General features: G+C 43.5%; 2 protein-coding genes and 1 pseudogene across 2 annotated transcripts; all 3 read left to right on the top strand.

Annotated features, from left to right (window-relative positions):
• The first annotated feature begins 550 nt into the window (after positions 1–550).
• LOC124107302 (cathepsin G) lies at positions 551–3,437 on the top strand. Its single transcript, XM_046465223.2, has 5 exons — positions 551–686; positions 1,415–1,562; positions 2,165–2,300; positions 2,541–2,795; positions 3,187–3,437. Exons 1-5 carry the CDS (start codon positions 632–634, stop codon positions 3,361–3,363), a joined length of 771 nt encoding a protein of 256 aa, XP_046321179.1. The 5' UTR covers positions 551–631; the 3' UTR covers positions 3,364–3,437.
• Positions 3,438–4,074: 637 nt separating this feature from the next.
• Positions 4,075–6,890, top strand: LOC124107293 (mast cell protease 8-like; annotated as a pseudogene).
• Positions 6,891–17,310: 10,420 nt separating this feature from the next.
• Positions 17,311–19,940, top strand: LOC124107309 (mast cell protease 4). Its single transcript, XM_046465231.2, has 5 exons — positions 17,311–17,453; positions 18,015–18,165; positions 18,581–18,716; positions 18,929–19,183; positions 19,604–19,940. Exons 1-5 carry the CDS (start codon positions 17,378–17,380, stop codon positions 19,745–19,747), a joined length of 762 nt encoding a protein of 253 aa, XP_046321187.1. The 5' UTR covers positions 17,311–17,377; the 3' UTR covers positions 19,748–19,940.
• The last annotated feature ends 1,466 nt before the right edge of the window (positions 19,941–21,406 follow it).

The following is a 21,406-nucleotide window of genomic DNA, read 5'->3' as shown; positions in this document are numbered from 1 at the left end:
TGACAAGGTCTACTCAAGTGGGAACAACAGGGATCTCAGCAGGGAGGCCTGGGGCCACCAGGGAAAACAGGTGAGCTTCATCTTTCCTCTTCTGACTCTTTTGACATTTTCCAGGTGTTCTCACCCATTTCTCACTATACCTCAACATCTTTTATTCACCTTATATGTGAATAAGCAATCTGGGAATTTGCACTCATTCAGAGAAATGCTGAAATTCCAAAGGACTGAATCTGGAATCCCAGAGGGATAGGAAATGGAGGAAGCAGGCAGCTGCCAGTGTCTTTGCCTTACTGGAGATATTGAGGTCTTTGGTGGATTGAGGCTTCAGGGACACATTGCTCAAAGGCCCCTCCGTGTTCCCCTGGGTCCCCATTTCTGCTATCAGCACGGACTCAGCAGTGGTGTGGGACATCAGGACGTTGGCTTGGATTATTCTCCCCTCGCCCAGCTCACTGTCAGTTGTGGGCAAACCTCCTGGGCAGCGCTGGGTGACGAAACTTACCACACCAGCAGGAGAACGGGACTGTGAATTCTTAAGCCCCCTCCCACCCCTTCCTTCCTCTCCTGAGGGCTAAAAGCCTGACCAGTGGAGGCACACACACACCAACTGACTGGACAGCCTTCAAGCAAGATGCAGCCACTCCTGCTTCTGTTGGCCTTTCTCCTCCCACCTAGGGCTGAGGCAGGTAAGTGACCCACCCCAACCTCAGAGGTCTGTCTGATCCCATCCCAGACTCTGGAACCAGCCATAATGCCTCAGCACATTCTGTTTCATTGAGCAAGGTATTTGTATTCAAATTTCCTTAGTTTCCTCATCTATAAAATGGAAATAATATTACAACAAACCTCACAGAATTGCTATGCAAGTTAAACCAGTAAATGTATATAGAAGTCTTAGAGTTGGCCTTGGCACATAGTAAGCTCTCTCTATATATATATGCTCATGGAAATTCATTCTGTACCCCAAGTGTCAAAGCCTGAGAGACAAGGATACAGGAATAGCAGTCCCAGAAGCTCCTATGCAGGTTCTCCAACAGCAGTCTCATGTTGCCCATGAGTGGTCAGAGGGATATAGGAAGTTTCATGAGGAAGAAAGTGCCAGGGACTTCAAGGAGCTCTCATGCTCACAACAATGAATTTCCTTCATACTGAGGCTAAAGCTGGCCCTTCCTAAAGTGAACCTTGTTGTCCCCTTTGTGGGAGGAGGAGCAAACTGAGTTCTGAAGGGAAATGAGTCTCCCTGAAGCTCTCTCCCAATGCCTGGTGCCTCACAGACCCATCCTCACCAACAACTGCTCCCTGTCCTGCATTATCTCTCCTGCCCTCCTCATCTTCCTGTCTTTCCAAAGCCATCAACCTGGGGGCCCCACTGCAGGTGCTCAAGCAGAGGTAAGTGTTGAACGCTTCCTTCCAGGGAAGATCATTGGAGGCCGAGAGGCCAGACCCCATTCCTACCCCTACATGGCATATCTTCGGGCCCAGACCTCAAGAGGTGGGCACACCTGCGGGGGGTTCCTGGTACGAGAAGACTTTGTGATGACAGCAGCTCACTGCTTGGGAAGGTGAGGAGCTCAGTTGGGGGCAGTGGGGAGTGGGCAGAAGACCTCCTTTGATGAACCGTCTGAAAGTAACATTGTAGTAATGAAAGATAAAAAACAGGACCAGGTAGGACTGGGGAGGGGAGCACGGTAGAGGTAACAGGCCAGTGTAAACATGACCACAAAGAACAAGAGTAGGAGATGGAAAACACAAATTGGGTCTCGAAATGTGAACTCCAGGGGCCGGGTTGTGGCTCAGTGTTAGAACGCTTGTCTAGAATGTGAGGCACTGGGTTGGATTCTCAGCACCGCATATAAATAGGTAAAATAAAGGTTCATTGATTCAGTAGATCAAGGATGGCAGCTAAATCAGAGCTTTAAAAAAAAATGTGAACTCAAGCTATTTCTCAACTTAATCTGGAAGAGCAAATCTTAAGGTCACAGTCCCCTGCCATCCCCAGTTCTGGGGTGCTGATAAACAGAGGGCAGGGCTCCCCTCCAGTCCCCTACCCCGTCCCCTCCACTGCAGGCTTGCCCTGCCCTAGGTGGCCCATCTGTACTGCAGAGCTGCTGGACCCAAGTTTCTGCTGCTCATACCTACCTCTAGGCCAACTTTCCTTTCACAGTGTTATAAATGTCACTCTGGGGGCCCACAACATCCAGAGGCAGGAAAGGACCCAGCAACACATCACTGTGCGCAGAACCATCCCCCACCCTGAATACAATCCAGAGAACATCCAGAATGACATCATGTTACTGCAGGTACTGCCTGCCTGGCCCTGAACACCTCCACCCTAGCCAGTGACCTTCCAATGTCATAGTGGTTTGCTGTGTTCTGGGACCATGGAAGAAGAAGCCAGAGCAGGGCTGGGGGGAATCAGGGCAGGGATCCCAGGCAGGGCTGGGGGGAGTGGGGCAGGGATGGGACAAGTACCGTCCCAGCAGTCCCTAAGCTTTGGTTAGGGTCCAGCTGAGCAGGAATGCCCATACTCTCTCCGGCAGCTGAGCAGCAGAATCAGGAAGAATAGAGCGGTGAGGCCCGTGGCTCTTCCTCAAGCCAGGAATGTGCTGAGGCCTGGGGCCTTGTGCACAGTAACTGGCTGGGGCCTGGTCAACCAGAACACATTAGCAAGCCGACTCCAGGAGGTGCAGCTGAGAGTGCAGAGCGGTCAGGTGTGCAGCCAACGCTTTGCTTTCTACACTGAAAACACCCAGATTTGTGTGGGGAACCCTCGGGAGAGGAAGAACGCCTTCAGGGTAAGAGCATGGACAACTGCCAACGTTTTGTGGAAAAGACTCCATCCCCAAAGCCCCAGCCCTGGGGGGGCGGGGGCCAGACCAGGGTTGGGTGGAGATTTTTTCCCTCATCAATCCAGTCCCGAAAGATAAGGGTGGAAGACCTTACACAGGCAGCATTCCCCTGGGAAGGAAAGAGTAGCTAGACTCAAATTGAGCTGGAAGAGCAGCGTTGACTGTGTTGAAGCCTAGCAGCTAAACGTCCAGAGTCTTGACTCCTGCACCTCAAAGCCCCATTTCACACACACAAGCAACTAAAGGAACCCTACCCTGCCTTCTCTGAGAGCTATGGCTTTAGGGCAGCAGGAGCAAGGAGGCCTGGCTTAATGTCCTTTCCACTCTATGTCCACAGGGAGACTCTGGTGGCCCCCTAGTATGCAACAATGTCGCCCAGGGCATTGTTTCCTACGGAGAAAGGAATGGGACCCCTCCTGCAGTCTTCACCAGGATCTTAAGCTACCTGCCCTGGATAAGGAGAACAATGAGACGCTTTGAATGGCAGGATCAGACTGAGATGCCCCATGACTGACTCTTTTTCTTTGGGGCACAGGCCAGCTCCAATGGATTGCCAGAGCTTTAATAAATAACAGTTTGGAGTGTAAATATTTTTTCAGTAAACATCATTTAGTACTGTCTTAGTCTGTTTGAACAGCTATAACAAAATTCCACCTACCAGGTGGCTTATAAAAGCAGACATTTATTTCTTACAATTCTGGAAGCTGAGAAGTCTATGACCAAGGTGCCAGCAGATTTGGGTCTGGTGAGAGCCGCTTCCTGGTTCATACAGTCATCCTCTTGAGTCAGGGATCCCAGGCAGTAGCACTGGATATGGCCATCTGCCCCTCCTCTAATCCTGGGGCAAGATGAAGGGCTAAACATCTGTGAGGAGTGTATCTTCACTTCAGGTGCCCAGCCAGAGCAGGTGAGGCTTGGGGATTTAGATCCTGCCCTCCTGTGGCTTTCTATAGCCAGGGATTGAGCTATACTATCCTTGTCCACCGAGGACAGTTCTAGGCCTCTGAGTGACCTGGAATTCAAGAGAGGCATTTCCATCTTCCTGCTCTCTGCTTCTTGTGAGGACCCTGGGCTTAGTGTTCCCTGAACATGATTATGTTTAGAACCTAGGAGACCAGCTTGAGTTATTTCCATTTTTCTAAAATATTTTCACTGTTTTTAAAGTAGTGATCAATCCTAATGGTGTTCTAAGCAGGAACAGCACTCTCCAAAATGGTTTGGAAGAATGCTGTACATCACAGTACTGGTCCATAACGTATCTGTGGGCCCTGGTGAAGGTACTGTTGAAACAGCGCTACAACAAGAGAAGAATGAAGATGTGTCCTAATCACTCTGGGAGGCGTGCTACCTAAGTGTTGACTCCAAACCCCCTTCATTTGACTGACTGTATAAACATTGAGAGTTTTATTGTCTTTTCTTGATAATCTTCTTGATGACTCTCCTATTCTGTGGCACCTGAAGGAGATAAATGACCATCCACACCCCCAGAAGCTATGGGTGCTCCACAGTGCCCTGGTCAGGCTAGCTCTAAGGGCCATCCTTGCTTCACTTTATTCCTAGAAGTTTTATTCCTAGAAGAAGCTTTATCACTGGATAGAGTGTGCAGAAATTCTAGAATCCTACTTTCAAAGATACCTGATGGGTCACACCTCTGTCATCTTGAAAGTAACTTACTTATTGGGAAGACATAGGACACTGGTGGGTGGGGAATTGCTGAATATTAGGGCTATAAACTTCCATCCTCCAAATCTAAAAGTGGACAGCTTTTGTCATCTGGATTAAAATTGGAAGAAGTATCTTCTACTCCAAATCCTAGATGTGGCCCTTATCTTGTCCCCATTCAGATGAGCTGTTCAGCTCCACAAGGACAGTTACCCAGAGAGTAATGGAGACAACAGAGTTTGGCCTCAGTGCTGCTTTACAGCAATGAAGACGAGCTCCCAGAGGATGCTCTCCACTCAGCCCTTTCTCCATCTCCTTCTGCTCCCCTGTCCTTTGTACTCTTCCCTCTTTACCTTGATGGCTCAGCACCTTAGGAAGATGAGCCTGTGCTGTGATCAGGGTCTATTAGCAGTTCTCCTACCCACCTGCTGGACACAGCACATTTGAAGACTATTCATTGTGCATCAAACAAGCTTTTGTGAAGTATTTATTATGTACCTGACTCAGATGTGGGCACAGGAAGAAGCCCCAAGTTTATATGACATTTAGTTCTTCGAAAGCAGCCCAATGCTGGAAGTGTGCCATTCATAAGGTGTTTGAGAAGCACCTGGAAGAGAAGCAACCGTGTTTGGACAGAGAGTGTATTCCAGGTCTTCTGGATGGTCTAGGGGGTTCAGATCCTTTTCCTTTAACATATTTATGAAGCTTATTTAATTTAAAAACAGAGTTGAGCTTTCTCATCTCTTCAAAAATAAATTGATAACTAGGGAAAGAGTTGGGTCCAGATTCAAGCCCACCATGCTACCCACAGAAACTAGGACCCCTTCTCAGCCTGTGGTAGTCTGTACAAGGGGTTTTCTTCCCAAACATGTCCAAGTTCACAGACGATCACAGCACGACCACCCTGTCTTACAGCCACCGGGCTTGCCATCTGGTTTCTATGAACAGACATCCAGGACAAATTTTCTCTTTCAGAGGAAATCAAATGGGACAGAGAGGTGAAACCCCACTCCAGTCCCTACATGCCATTCATAAGATTCTATGAAATCAAACTAGTCAGGAAATACTGTGGGGGTTTCCTGATGCAAAACAACTTTGTGATGTCAGCAGCTCACTGTTACAGAAGGTGAGAAATACCTGGGTCTTTGTTGTCCTGGGACTAACCAAGGGACCATAGCTCATGAAAATCCCTAAGATATAGGACCAAGGGCTAATGAGGAACCACCTGAGATTCCCTAAGCTGGTCCACAGGATTGAAGAGTGCAGGAGAGCAGGCTGAGCAGCAAGGAGGCTGCCAAAAACCCAGCCTTGGCTCACTGCAAAGAAAAGCAACACAGTCAACATTTGGACAAAGGTGGGACATAGTTTTGCCCAACCCTTCCTAACAATTTGACTCAGCTATTTCTCTGCCTTAGGCTGAGACCTCAGCTTGCCTTTCAAAGACTGAGTTATGACTCCAATGACTAGCCTTATCCATCTTTACTTTATAGCAAAATTAATGTCACCTTGGATGCTCACAATATTAAGAAAAAGGAAAACACCCAACAAGTCATTCCTGTTCTAAAAGCCATCCCTCACAAAGAATATAATAATAAAACAGTGGTCAATGATATCATGCTCCTAAATGTAACATCTTGCTGACTTCTGGTCTACCTGCACAAGTCTCTGGGGATCATTCAGCTCGTGCAGTCTCAGTCCCCTCCTCCCCTCTCAGTAGATGATCAGCTAGTCCCAGTGCAATAGAAGAAGGTTTGGGAAGCCTTCTAGGCAGTGGAGATACAGACATCCTCATCCCTGGTCTAAGCCTCCCTGAGAGGATGGCACCTCAATTGCCATCCCTCTCCTAGAAAGGAGACTGACATACAAGGCTCAACTCAACACAGTGGTGAAGAATATTGCCCTCCTGAAGAGCTAGGACTGGGTGAGATCTGGGCAGGTGTGCAGTGTGGCAGCCTGGGGGAAACTGGCTGATGGCAAAAATCCTGACACACTCCAAGAGGTGGACCTGGAAATACAGAATAAGCAGAAATACAGGAACATCTTCCCGTTCTACAACAGTCCACCCAGCTATGTGTGGGGAGCCCTAAGGACAAGAAGGCTACTGATAGAGTAAGGACACAGCCACCCCTTTGAATTTTTGCCCAGGGACAGAGTAATACTGAGGACAGATGATTGAGCTGGTCTGGGTTGAGCTAGGAAGAGGATGCAGCTAGACAGATGGCTAAGGCAAGGCCATAATTGAGGAAAGATAATAGAAAATGAGCCTGAAAGGGGGTAAACCAGAGGGGCCTATGCTAAGACTTCTCCCTTTTCTATCTACAAGGAGACTCTGGGGTACCCTTCATGTGTGACAATGTGGCCCAGAGCATTGTCAGCTAACAACATACTACTGGGAAACTTCCTTGGGTCTTCACCAGGATCTCAAGCTTCATGGCTTGGATTCAGACAGTAATGAACTCTTCAGACATAGCTGTATGACAGGCCCTGTGTCCTGGGATAGTGTCCTCACTTTGTGGAGGACAACTATCTGACTCTTAATAAAGACTATCTCCTGGTAGAGAGGAGCTGATTTCTCTTTCTTCCTTGAATATATTCTTCAACACCTTCTATGGCCATCCCTCTCTACCCTCTTCTCCTCCTGGTTACCCACTTCTAAACATTTCCCATGCACTGACCCAGTCCTGTCAGCATCTGTTTAGGTCAGGTACAGTCTCTGACCAGTGGAAAAAGAGCTTTCTCCCCTGAGAAGCAATGGAGCTCATTTCAAGGGAATTTCAAAGATATTTCTTTCTCTTTCCTGAATCCAGGCCAGCCACAAAAAAAAGAAAAGCACCTGAGATCCCACTCCAGCATCAAAGACTTGGTTGGTTCCAGGAGACTCATTTCCCTCCATCCCCACCTCCAGGCTCCTCCCTGGCCTCCCTATAGCCACAGCTCCAACAGTCTCCACTCTGAACCACTGTCCCAACTGGAATCTGTCAGTTCCCATCAGCTTATCATAGTGATCAAGATAAATCAGGCTATATGTGCTACTCCCCACCCCAGAGCACAGCCTATGAGAATATGCTAGAAAGGCTATGTTCACAGGCCTGTCCACACACCTCCCACCTGAATGGGGCAAGTTCAGCCTTTATCTTCCAGCCCAGCACAACCCACAGTCTTGGGTGCAGATTCAGCACCAACCTGGAAAATTGCCCACTTAGCCACCTAAGCACCTTCCAGACTGCCCCATTTCCTGAGGGTATTTAGGGACCTGGGTGCCACAGTTGCAGTGACCTCAGAGGTGAGGTGAAGGGTGGACAGCAGGACATCACAGTCTGCTCCCAAACCAGAAAAGGTGATGAGGGGGGCTTCTGTGCCTTCATAAAAATGATTGATTTGTAATCTACCCACCAAATGTTTTACTAGCAACTAAATGTTTTACTAGCAACTACTCTACTGGACACGGTTTTCCAGTATGTCCTCTCCTCCCTCAGATCTAGTTTGTTCTTGGTATGTTTTGTTTCATTCATTGAAACAAAATTTCCAAATTTTCCATTTTGTTTTGTTATATCTTTTTGTAGAAATTCTCATTTGAATCATGTATAATTTTTATAATTTCACTGAATTGTCTATCTGTACTCTTTTGTATCTCACTGAGTTACCTTTTTAAAATTTTCTATTTGTTTTAACTAGTTATACATGACAGTACAATAACCTTGACATATCATACATTTGAATCAGATGGGACATAATTTCTCATTTTTCAATAATAATAATGTCTATTTCATTCTACTATCCTTCCTATCCCCCCATCCCCTCCCCTCCCCTCCCATTACTTCTCTCTACCTAATCTAAGGTGACGCTATTCTTTTTTTTTTCCTCTCACATCTTCATACATGTATTTTGTATAACGATGAGGGTCTCCTTCCACCATCCATGCAATTTCCCTTCTCCCTCCCTTTCCCTCCCACCTCTCTTCTCTATCTAGAGGTAATCTTCTTCCCATACTCTTCCTCCCTACCCCATTTTGAGTCACCCCCCTTATATCAGAGAAGACATTTGGCATTTGTTTTTTGGGGATTGGCTAACTTCACTTAGCATAATCTGCTCTAATGTCATCCATTTCCCTGCAAATGCCATAATCTTGTTATTTTTTAGTGCTGAGTAATATTCCATTGTGTATAAATGCCACATTTTTTTATCCATTCATCCATTGAAGGGCATCTAGGTTGGCTCCAAAGTCTAGCTATTGTGAATTGTGCTGCTATAAACATTGATGTGGCTGTGTCCCAGTAGTATGCTGTGTTTAGGTCCTTTGGGTACAGACTGAGAAGAGGAATAGCTGGGTCAAATGGTGGTTCCATTCCCAGCTTTCCAAGGAATCTCCATACTGCTTTCCAAATTGGCTGCACCAATTTGCAGTCCCACCAGCAATGTATGAGTGTACCTTTTTCCCCGCATCCTCTCCAGCACTTGTTGTCGTTTGACTTCATAATAGCTGCCATTCTTACTGGAATGAGATGGTATCTTAGAGCAGTTTTAATTTGCATTTCTCTGATTGCTAGAGATGATGAGCATTTTTTCATATATTTGTTGATTGATTGTGTATCTTCTTCTGAGAAGTGTCTATTCAGGTCCTTGGCCCATTTATTGATTGGGTTATTTGTGGGTTTTTTGGTGTTTAGCTTTTTGAATTCTTTGTATACCCTATAAATTAGAGCTCTATCTGATGTGTGAGGGGTAAAAATTTGTCCCCAGATTGTAGGATCCCTATTCACCTCACATATTATTTCTTTTGCTGAGAAAAAAAAACTTTTTAGTTTGAATTCAACTGAGTTACTTTACTTTGGATGCTTTTTCAGGCATTTCATAAATTTCCTTTCTTTGGGGTCTTGCTAGAGAATATTGAGTTCCTTTGGATGGGCCATGTTACCTTGCTCTTTCATGTTTCTTACGTCCCTGTGTTGATATTTGCACAACCAGTGGAAATATAGTGGGCCAAAAATTTTATTTTATTTTTTTTTAATTTTTTATTGTTGGCTGTTCAAAACATTACATAGTTCTTGATATATCATATTTCACAATTTGATTCAAGTGGGTTATGAGCTCCCATTTTTACCCCATATACAGATTGCAGAATCACATCAGTTACACATCCATTGATTTACATATTGCCATACTAGTGTCTGTTGTATTCTGCTGCCTTTCCTATCCTCTACTATCCCCCCTCCCCTCCCCTCCCCTCCCCTCCCCTCCCCTCTTCTCTCTCTGCCGCCTCTACTGACATTCGTTTGTCCCCCTTATATTATTTTTCCCCTTCCCCTCACTTCCTCTTGTATGTACTTTTGTATAACTCTGAGGGTCTCCTTCCATTTCCATGCACTTTCCCTTCTCTCTCCCTTTCCCTCCCACCTCTCATCCCTGTTTAATGTTAATCTTCTTCTCATGCTCTTCGACCCTACTCTGTTCTTAGTTACTCTCCTTATATCAAAGAAGACATTTGGCATTTGTTTTTTAGGGATTGGCTAGCTTCACTTAGCATAATCTGCTCTAATGCCATCCATTTCCCTGTAAATTAACAGACAGTTCACAAAAGAAGGTGTACAAATGGCCGAAAAGCACAAGAGAAGATGTTCAACATCATCAGTGATCAGGGACATGCAATTTAGTACCTATGACAATTCTACTTACACCTAATACAATATTTAAATTTAAAAGATTATAAAGAATGTGGAACAACTTGGAGAAATTCAATTAACTTTTGACAAACATGCCAAAAAAAATAGAAACAATTGAGTTTGCCTCTGGGCAATGAAACCAAGAATACTGAGTGATTGAGTTATTGCTTTAAAACCATCTTCTCTAGTGTGTGTCTCTGTGTACACAGATGCTTGCATCATGCTCATGTGTTTCTATAAATAAATATTGCCATGCTAGATTTTTTAACAAAAGGAAAAGATACATTCATATCCATATAGTTTGGCAAATTTTATTCTCTTATCAGAACCAATAGATAACACTGATAAAGTTGCTGACAACTATAAAGAATGTAGAACTTGTTTCTAAATCACAGTTGGGAAAAATAAGAAAAATAACCAAGAGTAGGAGTAAATCCTGTTCTGAGGAGATCAGCAGCCCAAAACCCTGCTGAGCACAGCCACATCAAATGCAAAGCCACAGATCCCTGCCCCCCAGCCCTTTCCATCACACCCCTATATAGGAGGGCAGCCCCCTTTTCCAAGCCAGCTGGTTCCTATGTGTAATGGATGAGGGGAATGATGCCTACTGTCCTCACCTAAGCACATCTACTTTCTCAACACTCATTCTTTCTCCTGCAGTCCCATCCCTCTGCTCTAAGCCTCTATATTGCTGCCTTTGCTGTTCAGTTCTGCTCCTGAAAGCCCCTCTACCTATGTACGTCCTGGACAATCACACAGGGAGCAACAAATAGTCCCATGGGAGATGTCTAATATACTTAAGACCCACACAACAAGTGTAAGTCTTTGTCCCAGTACACATGCTTTTCTCCAACCCTCCATGCCACAGCCCCAGCAGGACTACATTGTGAGTTTGGAGGGACAACCACACTTCCCTAAATCAAACCTGGCTCATTATATACCAGGTCCCTCCCTGTTTGATCCCTACCACAGTCTTTCACATGAAAACAGGGAATCTTCAAGGGAAGAATCTATAAATGCCTAAATTTAGTGCTTAGCTCTGAAGGGCTCTGTACAATATAGATGCTCAGTAGATTTTTGCATCAGAGTAAATGACCCCTCAATCCTACAGTCACTCAGATTATAGTATGAGCTAGAAGAAAATGTGCTTTCCATGAAGTTTACTATGCCAGAAACTCTCAAACCTGGGTCACTTATGCTACTCTTTCTTCTCTGCATAACTGAAAAATGACACTTAAGAGCTCCTGAACACTAAAAATTTATACACTGAAAATTTATTTTGTGTGCATAAGATTTGAAGAAGTATATATTATGTGAATTTCACCATGTAAGGACTGTAATGTCTTGAAGATTCAAGCTTCATAAAAATATTACCTAACCAACAAGTTTGAGTTGGACATCTTTTCATTTAACTATATTTATTTATAGAAGCAGAAATGGCCAAATGGTCCAAGTCAATATTTACAAAGAATATAAAGATGTGTACATCCTATGATATAATAATTGCCTTTGTAGAAAGGTATACTAAAGGGAGAAACTGGGAGTGAAATTGGTACTTAGGCTAGATAAGCCCTCCTCAACTGTTAACACATAAAAATTACTTTTGAAAATATAAGTAATGAAAGGTGATCTGGCAAAAAAAATAGAATAAGCACCAGCATGAAACAAAAATAATAGAATCACAAAAGTGTGGACTGAAGATTGCTTGCTGGGCTCTGATACCAGAAACGACAGAGGTCACCAGAAGTTCAGATTGTGTGATGCTTCCACATCCAGTCACAGTGGTGGTGATGTTGTTTATAAAATCTACTTGGGAAAAATTGTGACAATCTTATCCATAATAGTGAAAAACTGGAAACATTCCAAATTCCTATCCACAGCAGAATGAATAAGAAGTTGTGACATGTTAAAAGAAAACTACAAAGTAACATATAAGAAGAAACTACTAGAACACACAACAGCATTAATGAATGTCACAAATATTATGCCAAGTAAAAAAGGCCAGAAATAATACTATTTGTGCTGTATGATTTCTTTTACATTAAGGTGGATAACTATTAACATTCTGATCTCTGGGGTGTTCTAGACCGAGAACATTCTGTCCTAAGCGTGTCAGTAGTTACATGGGTGCACGATTATGCACAAAATTATCTAACCACAACCTCAAGATTAGTGCATTTTACATCTTATATATACAACACCTTCCCAAAAAATGTAGCTAATGTTCAGAGCTGCAGGCAACACTGAATTTCAGCCTGGACCTGAAAGAGATGAAGAGAGGAAGCAAGGGCAGCCAGGTAATTGGCCTGGACCAAACTGCCTGCTGACCAAGGAACTGAATATGGGATATCCTTGAGAACCACAACACTAAGCAACTTGTAAGCTTTTGGTGATGAACAGGGGATGGTATTGATTAGTGAAAGGCAGCCACAATACTTCCACATTAGGAGACACAAACAATAAAAAAAAGTGTTGGAGAGAAATCTATAGCAATGCACAATTGAGTTGAGCTTGCAAACTAAAATTTCAAACACATGAGGAAAACTAACACTATATAAACCAACACGCAGCAAACACACACCAAGAAAGATATGTGTGGGAAGCAGGTGAGGTCCATAGAAGGAACAAAATAATAAGTTATCCTGAAAGTGATTTGTAATTGTATAATTAAAGGTTTCAAAGAGATAGAAGAAAAATATCCATAACATAAGAATAAGAAAACATGAAATAAAATAGGTGCATATAATTCAAACAATTTCACTTTAAATATGAACACAAATGTATGTATAGACCTTCAGGCAGGCAAGAATTTTATTAAGTAAGACACAAAAACTAGTGATCATCAGGAAGATAACTTAAAATTAGAACTTTTGTTCAGAGGGAAAGTAGTCCAATGGTAAAGCACTTAGTACCTAGTTTTTATGAGGCCCTGGGTTCAATCCCCTACGCCACCAAAAAAAAAGAAAAATGAAAAGAAAGAAAGAAAACTTTTATTAATCAAGAGAATTTAATGGAAAACAACAAAATGAGAGAAAACATTTGCAACATATATATTTGAAACAAAGATTCATATTCCACTAGGCACCCTGGTGCACTCCTATAATCTAGCAACTTGGGAGGTTGAGGAGAGAATCACAAGTTCCAAGCAGCCTCAAAACTTAGTGAGATTCTGTCTCAAAAACTTAAAAAAAAAAAAACTGGAGAAGTAACTGAGTGGTAAAATGCCCTGGGTTCAATCCCCAACACATATACACACACATATACACACATACACACACATACACACACACACACACAACACACACAGGGCTGGTGTTGTGGCTCAATGGTAGAGCACTTGCCTTGCACGCATGAGGCACTGGGTTCGATCCCAGCACCACCAAAAAAAAAAAAACTAAGTAAACAAAATAAAGGTATTGTGTCCATCCACAAAAATATTTTTAAAAAAATAAATATATATTTTTTAAAAAGATCCATAACACAAATTTTAAAAAGAACTACAAATCAGTAAGAAAAACACAGACAACACAATTTTTTTAATTAGCAGACTCTTAAACTCATGCTGAGCAAAATAAGATATTGAAATACCCAAAAAGTCTATGAAACATTTTAATAGTATTTTAAAGAGTGAAAATTTACAACTACAGTAAGATACCACTACAGGGCTGGGGTTATGACTCAGTGGCAGAGTGCTTGCCTAGCACATTTGAGGCACTGACTTTGATCATCAGCACCACATTAAAAATAAATAAATAAAGATATTATGTCCTTCTATAACTAGAAATGTTTTTTAAAAATACCACTAAGGGGCTGGGATTGTGGCTCAGGGGTAGAGTGCTCGCCTAGCACATGTGAGGCCCTGGGTTCGATCCTCAGCACCACATAAAAATAAATAAAATAAAGATATTGTTTCCAACTACAACTAAAAAAATAAATATTTAAAATATATATTAAAAAAAAATACCACTACAGGGCTAGGATTGTAACTCAGTGGTAGAGCGCTTGCCTCGAACTCTTGAGGCCCTGGGTTCAATCCTTGGCACCACATAAAAATAAATAAATAAAAATAAATATATTGTATCCATCTACACTAAAAAAAAAAAATTTTTTTAAATACCACTACATACCAGAGTGCCTAACAAGAAAAGTTCTGACATTACTGAGTATACTGACAAAGCCAAAACTTTCATACACTACTGATAGGACTGGTCAATCACACTGACAAATGTTTTATTTGATGTATGTTTACAATGAGCATGGCAATTTCATTTCTACATATGCATGTAACAGAAATGCATAAATAAGTGTACAAAGATATAAATTTAAAAGATCATAGCAGATTTATGCTGAACTAGCAAAAAAGAAATATAACACAAATTTCAATATTCTGTAAATGAATATGTAAATTATAGTATAATTATTTAACAGAACACTATTCGTTAATGAGAATGAAGTAATGCCATTCCATACAAACACATGGATGAGTCTTTACAGTAATAATTTTGAACAAAAGAAGCCAGACACATAAGATTACATACTGAATAATTCCATTTATATAAAGTTGGAATAAATCCGCAAAGTTACTCTAAGGTGGTGGAAGTCAGAGAAGTTACACATGGGGGAGGAAGCCTGAAAGGAACACAGAAGGCTTCTGAAGTGCTGACATTGGTCCATCATCTGGTACAGATTCTGGTTTCATGTGAGTGTCACTTTGTGATAATGTGTTGGGCATATACTTAAGATTTGTACATTTCATTATGTTTGTGTCACTCTTCAATAAATAATTTAATTGAAAGACATCTGAAAATACCATGTGTTTGTGCACATACAATGTAAAAAGAAGTCTTTTAAGCTGCAGGAGAGAGTATAAATTAGTACCCTAACCCAGATTTTGAGAATGGTTTAGCATTTCCCATTAAAGTTAAAAGTATATAGAAGCTTTGACCCAATGATTGCATTCCTAGTTAACAGGTCAAAAAGACTTATGCAAACATACACTTGGACACATGTTCAAGAATGCTTCTCCTGATATTATCCACAGTAATAAAAACCTATAACAATAATAATAAAATAAATAATAATAAAAATCATTAAAAGGTACATGTAAATATAAGCCTTCCCCATGTGGATAATAAATTTCACAATTTAAAAACAATCCAAACCAGGAGGTAGAAGCAACTTAAATATCCATCAATAGATGAATGGATAAAGAAAATGTGCTATGTACACATACAATGGAATATTATTCAGCCTCTAAAAAAGGAATCTTGTAGCAAGGGGCAATGGCAGTGAAAGACAATGAAAATTATAAAATAATGTAAAAAAATTGAAGAACACCTTAGAAGACGGAAAGAGCTACCATGCTCATGAATAGGTAGAATTAATATTGTTAAAATGGCCATATTACCAAATGTACAGAATCAATTCAATCATCATTGAAACATTCTTCACAGAACTAGCAAAAACAGTCCTAAGATTTATCTGGAAAAATAAAGACCCAGCTGGGCCTGGTGGCAACATCTGTAATCCCAGTGGCTCAGGAGGCTGAGGCAGGAGGATCTTGAGTTCAAAGCCAGTCTCCACAAAATCCAGGCACTAAGCAATTCATGGAGACCTTGTCTCTAAATAAAATACAAAATAGGGCTGGAGATATGGCTCAGTGGTTGAGTGCCCTAAGTTCAATCCCTGGTACCCCCCCAAAAAATGGAATCTTGTCATATGTTACAACATGGATGAAACCTGAGGACACTGTGCTAGTGAAATAAGCCAGTCTCTTAAACATAGTTAAGATGAGAAATTTCACCTTATATCTTTTTTTCTCTCTCTCTCACACACACACACAAAATGAAAGTGTAGGCAAGCATTTCCTAACCAAGCTCCAACCTAGCTTCGTCTTTCACTATTCCTACTCTTTATCTCTTAATTTAATCTTCAGTGATACTGAATGACTTGAAGTTCTTCAAATACACTCTTTGTATAGATTACTATTTCTGGCAAAAAAAAAAAAAAGACCTATCTTAATTTAATCAATGACAGAATCTAATCTATTCTTCAGACCTCAATTCAAATGGAGCTGTCACTACCTCAGGTAGTGTCACTTACCATCCCCCCCCCCACATTATTATATGTCTCTACACTGCAGCATGATGCTGTTTGTACTGCAAACAATGGCTTGCAGATCGTGATCTCCTTTGTATTACCAGAGACAGACATTTAGTTAAATTTTCATCGAGCTAGTTTTTTGACTGATAAACTGCATGAGTGAGTGGCATTTTATCCAGAAACCAAGAGCCTGGAAGCAATGGAGAATTTTGATAGCCAAGTTGACATAAATGTTGTCGTTGAAAGATTTCCTGTGACAACAAAGGAAAAGCAATAGAAGGTTGAGGCTGAAAGAGATAATGCCAATTTGTGTCATGTGAATATCAGGAAATCCAGACCATATGTAAGAGGCCATAAAACAAAGAGGGGGTGGGGTTGAGTAACTAGAAGAATACACAAAAATAATGGTATACACAGATCCAAAACAAACAGGATGCAACTAACTAATTACCCTAGCCTTCAACTTCCTAAACATAACTCAGAGACCAGTAAATCATTGTCATGGGGCTGTGGAAATCCAGGGCATAGGAAGAACTGCTCCACAGAACAGGGGGTGGGAATAGAGAAGAGGGCCCAGAACCAGTTGGATATTGTAACTGGATTGGGAGGTGTTCTATATTTCTGTATTTCTCTTGGCCCCTTAGAGTTCTGATACAATTCTAAGAAGGTCTTCTATATTTTTCTTGGCCCCTTAGAGTTCTGGTGCAAATCAAAATAAGACAATTCAGTTCATAAACTTTTGGAATAGGTTAATGATCTGGGGATTAATAATGCTAATAATAATAATAATAATAAAAACTAACTAACAGTATTTTTGATACTTGATCCTTTACCTCCCCGCCCCATTCTGCCTCAGGAGAGCTGCTTTGGTTGGGGAAGGTGCATGTGTGATCCTGGGAACGAGGACTCCTGGGATCTGACCACAGCCTCGACTACAGCACAGCAGACAGGAGTCATGAGAACGTCTGATAAGGAAGGCAAGCAAGCCAGAGTGAAAAACAAAACTGGACAAGACAGGCTCTGTGGTTTCCAGCCCTCCTGTTTCATCTACTTCTGGGACTATAAAAGCAGGGACCTATGAGTGGGTGACACAGGAATCCTACCATGGCCAGCACCACTGGGAAAATGCAGGCCCTGCTCCTCTTGATGGTGGTTCTCTTGGCTCCTGAAGCCGGAGCTGGTGAGTCTTGCCTGGACCTCCCTGTTCTCTGGGTCTTCCACTCCCACCCCAAATGAATTGGCCTGGATCAGGGAAGACCCTAAATTGAGGCTACAGGATCCCTTTGCAATCATTCCAAGGGAAACTCAACCTGGAAGGGTCAAACTCTTTCCTTCCAACACTGGCAGTTTCCCAGGGACGAGAAGTCTTGGGTAGAGAAAGAATTAGAAAACTGATTCCCATTCACCTGCTTTCCTCAAGATACCCACAAATCAAGGCCTTTCTCTGGCTTTGCCTTTGTATTGAGTAGGTTGGGATAAAGACATGAAGAAATGTCTAAATGAAATGACAACTCAGAAACAAGATGGGGCATTGTGTTTGGAAAAGGAAGATGGCATTTCACAGGGTGGAGTGGGGTGGGGAAAGGCAAAAAAAAAAAAGTATGTGGAGGGGCTGAGCTTTATCCTTACAAGGACCAGAAGCAGATGTACTCGCTCAGCTTTTAGTCCATCTTCCTCACCCCGGGCTCTGCTGGAAGGCTCTATCATCCTGTGATTGGGGACCTGGGGCTCTCTGTTCCAGAGGAGATTATCGGTGGTATGGAGTCCAGGCCACACTCCCGGCCCTACATGGCCCATCTGGAAATCCTCACTGACAGAGGTTCTGTTGCCAGCTGTGGTGGGTTTCTCATAAGTCAACAGTTTGTGGTGACAGCTGCTCATTGTGAAGGAAGGTAAGAAGCTTTGGATTGTTCTCTCTTCATATGAGGAGGTGGGGGAACCAGAGTTCAGACAACTTTGAAGTAATCTGAAGAGAGGTTTCCCTGTCCTCTTCATCTCTAGCAAGTCAGCAATGTTTTTTGGGAGAACCTGGGCCATTTCATTGGTCATCCCCATCTCCAGAGGCCAGGACTTTGTACAGGGAAGCCCAGGTCAAGGCAAGCCAGCACGGCCCTTCTCATCCTGGTGCCAGAAAAGCTTGCACCTAGTGTATAAGGGTGTCTGCCAGAGCCCCACCCTTCCTGAAATGACCTGAGTCCCTCCAGTGGCTCTGCACTGGAAAAGAGAAGGGCCTGGTGACAGTTTGCTCAGAATGGGTACTTGCAGGGAACAATCACTTTGTACTGCCTCTGTCCTCCCTCTCAACAGAAAAATTACTGTCACTCTTGGTGCCCATAACATGACACAGAGAGAACCCACATGGCAGAGGCTGAAAGTTGCAGAACAAATTGTTCACCGGAACTATAACTCCTCTACTAATCTCAATGACATCATGTTACTGAAGGTGCCGTTACCTTTCTTCCCCTTCTCAACAACTCCCCCTTCCTTAAGTCCTCTCATGCCTGTACCCTTCTCCTGTGCTAAGGGCCCATCCTTCCACTCCATGTCATCACAGTCACACTGGGGAGAACCTCTTGGCCCTGCCCCAGGGAGCCTCTGCCACACCACCCCTCTTCCGTGGGCCTGGCAATCCAGCTCCTCTTCCTTCCCTCACAGCTGCAAAGGAGAGCCAAGCTGACCCATGCTGTCGGGACAGTTCCTCTGCCCACCCGGTTTGCCTTTATTCAGCCTGGGAGAGTGTGCCGGGCAGCTGGCTGGGGGAGAACAGGAGTGATGAAGCCAGGGTCAGATGTTCTGAGAGAGGTGAAGCTGAAAATCATGAAGAGAAAGGTCTGCAAACACTTTCAGCTTTATGATCACAACTTGCAAATCTGTGTGGGCAACCCCAGGAAGAAGAGATCAGCATTCGAGGTGACCACACACCTGCACATCCACCCCACAGAGGGGAGGGAGTGGGGTTGAAAGGTGGCTTAGCACAGTGACTGGTGTCTGTGTTCATGGCTTCCTAGCCCTCTGGGAACTGGAATCCTCCTTTTGGGTCCCCTCTTCCCTTGTCTAAGTCCTGTCTTTAACCTTCCCATCCAGTCTGCCACACAGGGTTCCAGAAGAGGAAGGAAGAGGGTGGAGGGGACAGGATCCAGAGCAGTGGGCCCAGGCCAGAAAGAGAAAGCAGGCCTTAAACCCCTAACTGATGACCCCATGGGGAGCCAGGACTGCAGCCCCAACTTCGGGTACCTTGGAGCTAGCTGGGGTCTCAATGAACCAGGGGGTGAGGAGAGTAGTGGGGGGTGGGTGACAATCTGCTCATGGTCTGCTTCTTTTAACCCACAGGGAGACTCTGGGGGCCCTCTTCTGTGTGCTGGGGTGGCCCATGGTATTGTATCCTATGGACGTATAGATGCAAAGCCACCTGCTGTCTTCACTCGCATCTCCCCATATGTGCCCTGGATTAAAAGAGTCTTAAAGGGCAATTAGCTGAGAAGATGCCCAGCCTGAAGAAGAGTTCCCAAGCCAGAACTCTCCCTGGTAGCTGAGAATTTCTTGGGAGCCTGGTCCCAACCTGAACCCAGGGAGACTCTTGGAGACATTGGTGATTGTCCCCAATGAACCTCAATAAAGATGCAGCCTCCAGTGTGCATGCCTGACTCTACCTACTCTGGTCTCACGACCAAGTGCTGGTTTGCTTCCTCACTCACTTGCCTCTCTAGTTTGACTGAAGAAGTGCACTGGGCTCCTTTCTTGATGAGTTAATAATCCTGACTACCAATTTCCGTGCACATGATGTGGTGTCGGGGGTTATTAAAGGTAATCTAAAATAGGTACATCTGCACGATAAGATTTCACAACCAGAGTCAGAAAGGCACTGATTTACCTTCTTTCTCTGCTGCCCTCTCTTCTTCCTCCTCCTCCTCCCCTCATGTCTCCTCCCACAAACCCCATGCCTCAGTCACTGCAATTCATCTGCCCACTGAAGCAAACTTCCCATAATCATGCCAGAGATGGCCCTAGGCCTGGCTGTTGATATCTTGTGTCCTTGACACAGCTTCACCATCTGCCTCAATGCTGTGTCTGCAGCCAGAGGAATATCTGTTCCTCAACTCCTCCACAGGGATGGGTCTGTGACTAAAGAGGTCACAGCAGAAGGAGGGGATCAGCCCTTTCTACAGCTGTACACAGGGAAAGCCCATGTCAGCCCAGGAGAGGGGTCCCCAAGAACATCAGGGTAAGGCTGGCCCCAGAACTATATCAGCCACTCAATTCAACTTTCATCTCCCTTAGAGATGACAGTGTCTCCAGGTCTCCCAGAAGAGGAATACCTGAGTTAGGTCAAATTCTCAAAGATGTCCTCCTCTAAGTGAAGTCTTCTGAAACCCACAGCCATCAGTGTCTGAGCTGGGATCAGTACACTCACAGCCACATACCCTACATGGCTTGGACTCCAGACAACTCTTTGGCAATTATAGGGGATGCACACAGGGGGCCACCACAGTCCCTAGATGCCTAAGAAAACAGATATGGCTTCTGATCACCAAACTGTGAGAAACTGCTGCCACCACTAGCCCCAGACCAGGGACTCAGCACCTCCACCGTCCCCACTGTTTGCCAGCCCACAGACCTGGGCTTCCAGTTTTGCCACTGATCAATACAGATGTAAAGTATAGAAAGATAATGCCCAGGACTGACTATCAACTCTCTTCTATGTGAAAAAAACAAGCACATGGGGCCGGGGAACATTTTCAAAAATAGATCTCAAAACTTAAAGACCCAGGTAGGCACAGTGACACACGCCTGTATTCTCAGTGGCTCAGGAAGCTGAGGCAGAAGGATTGTGAGTTCAAAGCCAGCCTCAGCAACTTAATGAAGCCCTAAGCAACTCAGCAAGACCCTGTCTCTAAATAAAATTTAAAGGGCTAGGGATGTTGCTCAGTGGTTGAGCACCTCTGGGTTCAATCCCTAGTACCAAAAAAAAAAAAAAAAAATTAAAGACCCTATTTTGGACCATAATTAAAAGGATGATTTTTTTTTAATTTTCCTAACTCTGGTTTACACTTGTATAATTAAATAACATTTTTTAAATGTGGAATACAAAGAGCAGAGACACTGTGTATATATTTGCTTAAAAGACTCAAATAC

The sequence above is a fragment of the Marmota monax genome, unplaced genomic scaffold (genome assembly GCF_021218885.2).
Source record: "Marmota monax isolate L192 unplaced genomic scaffold, Marmota_monax_Labrador192_F-V1.1 WCK01_AAM20220418_F8-fsc00079, whole genome shotgun sequence".
NCBI classification, from domain to species: domain Eukaryota; kingdom Metazoa; phylum Chordata; class Mammalia; order Rodentia; family Sciuridae; genus Marmota; species Marmota monax.
Note: the sequence above shows the minus strand (reverse complement) of the source record. Positions and strands in the feature narration are given on the sequence as shown.

Excerpts from the sequence above, each read along its gene's own strand:
- LOC124107302 (XM_046465223.2), top strand. The coding sequence starts at position 632 with ATGCAGCCACTCCTGCTTCTGTTGGCCTTTCTCCTCCCACCTAGGGCT. Across the intron at positions 687-1,414 it reads CCCACCTAGGGCTGAGGCAG|GGAAGATCATTGGAGGCCGA; the intron begins GTAAGTGACCCA and ends GCTTCCTTCCAG. Across the intron at positions 1,563-2,164 it reads GCAGCTCACTGCTTGGGAAG|TGTTATAAATGTCACTCTGG; the intron begins GTGAGGAGCTCA and ends TTCCTTTCACAG.
- LOC124107309 (XM_046465231.2), top strand. The coding sequence starts at position 17,378 with ATGGCCAGCACCACTGGGAAAATGCAGGCCCTGCTCCTCTTGATGGTG. Across the intron at positions 18,166-18,580 it reads GCTGCTCATTGTGAAGGAAG|AAAAATTACTGTCACTCTTG; the intron begins GTAAGAAGCTTT and ends CCCTCTCAACAG. Across the intron at positions 18,717-18,928 it reads ATGACATCATGTTACTGAAG|CTGCAAAGGAGAGCCAAGCT; the intron begins GTGCCGTTACCT and ends CTTCCCTCACAG.